Consider the following 2,151-nt stretch of genomic DNA (forward strand, 5'->3'; position numbering starts at 1 on the left):
ATCTTTTTTTTTTTTTTTTGAAAAAAATAATTGAGGGAAGGAGCGGATTGAGATGGTGGTGGGAGGTGTGGAAGGGGATGATTGAAAAAAATATTTCTATTCATATTTTATTGAGAAATAATATAATAATTATTTTTTTAAAAAAGTAATATGATCAAGCATGTTCGAAAATAATTTTTCAATAAAAAATAATTAAAAATAACATTTTAATTTTATGCATATACTTACACAGGTAATAAGTAAAAACAAAATAACAGATAAAGATTATAACGAAATAATTATATGACAACGTCAGCAAAACTCCAACCGAAGGTGGTTGTTACTGTGGAATGTTGGAAAGGAAATGCTTATCAAACTGGGAGGCAAAGCGTATCCACTCACTGTTCCATGTATCACTCCAATGGCTTTAAAGGCCTCCTTTCCTCCCACACTTCCTGTTGTCAACATCTCTATTCATCAACTGCAGCCCCTGCTGCCCCGACACATTTCCTGCTTCATTCTCTCGGATTCTCCCAACAAGAAGCAACCTCTACATCTTCTAAGGTAACATCATCGAAATCCTTAAGGAATATCCAAATTCTGTTGTATATTTCATTGTAATTGTACTGTTTCAGATGTCACTGTCTCTGCTCATCAACGACACCAATAGCTGGTCCGACCCATTTATTGGAGAAGTACCTGGTTGATTCTCTGGGATTCTCCAATCAAGAAGCTGCCTCTATTTCTTCCAAGGTGAATTCACGTAAAAAATTCAAGAATCCTGATTCAATCATTTTCTTGAAACAAACTGGTTTTGACAACACCCAGCTGAAAAAGATGGTTTCTAAAGTACCCAATTTACTATTCCGTACTGTTACCAAAAACATAAAGCCCAAATTCCAGTGCCTTATCGATCTTGGCTTATCCCAGGCGGACCTGATCAGTGTAATTACTAGAAATACAGCTATTGTTGACAGAAGTTTAGATACTCATTTGAGACCTACCATTGATTCTCTTAGGAGAATTTTTGGTAGTGATGATAATGTTGTGAAGGCTATAAAGAGATCTCCTTGGTTGCTTACTTTTGGTGCTCATCATCATATTACGGAGACTAATATATTGTTGTTGAAAAACTCTGGTGTTCCTGATGACAGAATAATAAAAATGTTGCTTAGAATTCCTAGCTCTTTTGCACAAAATCCTGAGAGTATTAAGGGTTTGTTGGATAGGGTGGAGAATGATTTTGGAGTTCCATGTGACTCCCCTATGTTTCAGCATGGATTTCAAGTGTTAAACGGGCAAAAGAAGTTTATGTTGGATAGGAAGATTGGAATTTTCAAGAGTTTTGGATGGTCTGATGATGAGATACTCGACATGTTCCGGAAGCAACCTTATTGTGTTTCCCTCTCAGAAGTTAGAATTCAGAAAACACTGAATCTTTTCATGAAGGAGCTTGGTTTAGAACCTGCTTACTTGGCATCGCATCCTTCAATATTGATGTATAGTCTGGAGAAAAGGGTGGTACCTCGGATGCAAGTCTTGAAAATTTTGGACGAAAAGAAGCTTGAGAGGAGAAAGTTGGGTCTGTGTACTGTTATGAATCTAACAGAGGAAAAGTTCATAGATTATTTTGTGCTTCCCTACAAGGATAAGGCACCTGATTTGTATGAACAGCTTAAGGAAATTGTGGCTCCTTAGTAGATTTTGTTGATAGCTAATTCCCTTTGGCTGTTACCAGCAAGTTTGTTCCAGAAGACAGTACGTCAAATACTTGTTCTTCTACAACATTGGCTTATATGATACAACGGTCTGATGTTCTTCTCTCTTGTCTGAGTTTGATCCTACAAAATTTTGCATGGATTATTTGTTAATTATCCATTTAAAAGGACCTGATGGCAGGTTTGTTCCTTAAGCTCTACCTTTTACCGCTGAGTAACATCTAAAGAAATTTTTTTGTACCTTATCCTAGATGTTAAAGTAGCCTCTCTGTCTTCACAAGATAGAGGTAAGGTGTGCATACACACTACCCTCCCCAGATCCCACTGGTGGGATTATGCTGGTTTGTTGTTGTTGTTGTTGTTTCTGTAGCTGTATCCTAGATGTTAAAGCTTTTAATCCTTGTCTTATCTTTAATGTGATGTTGAATTGCTGAACACTCTTTTCCCTTTCATA

At 36.7% G+C, this 2,151-nt stretch overlaps 1 protein-coding gene across 1 annotated transcript; it reads left to right on the forward strand.

Annotated features, from left to right (window-relative positions):
- Nucleotides 1-255: 255 nt before the first annotated feature.
- Nucleotides 256-1,805, forward strand: LOC107867585 (transcription termination factor MTERF5, chloroplastic). The gene is made up of 2 exons (XM_016713891.2): nucleotides 256-543; nucleotides 615-1,805. The coding sequence occupies exons 1-2, from the start codon at nucleotides 344-346 to the stop codon at nucleotides 1,675-1,677; spliced, it is 1,263 nt and encodes a 420-aa protein (XP_016569377.1). The 5' UTR covers nucleotides 256-343; the 3' UTR covers nucleotides 1,678-1,805.
- Nucleotides 1,806-2,151: the final 346 nt, after the last annotated feature.

The sequence above is a fragment of the Capsicum annuum genome, chromosome 4 (assembly GCF_002878395.1).
Source record: "Capsicum annuum cultivar UCD-10X-F1 chromosome 4, UCD10Xv1.1, whole genome shotgun sequence".
Taxonomy (NCBI): Eukaryota; Viridiplantae; Streptophyta; class Magnoliopsida; order Solanales; family Solanaceae; genus Capsicum; species Capsicum annuum.

Bases quoted from the DNA above. Each gene is read 5' to 3' on its own strand.
- LOC107867585 (XM_016713891.2), top strand. From the start codon at position 344: ATGCTTATCAAACTGGGAGGCAAAGCGTATCCACTCACTGTTCCATGT. The intron at 544-614 runs GTAACATCATCG...GTACTGTTTCAG, and splicing joins CAACCTCTACATCTTCTAAG to ATGTCACTGTCTCTGCTCAT.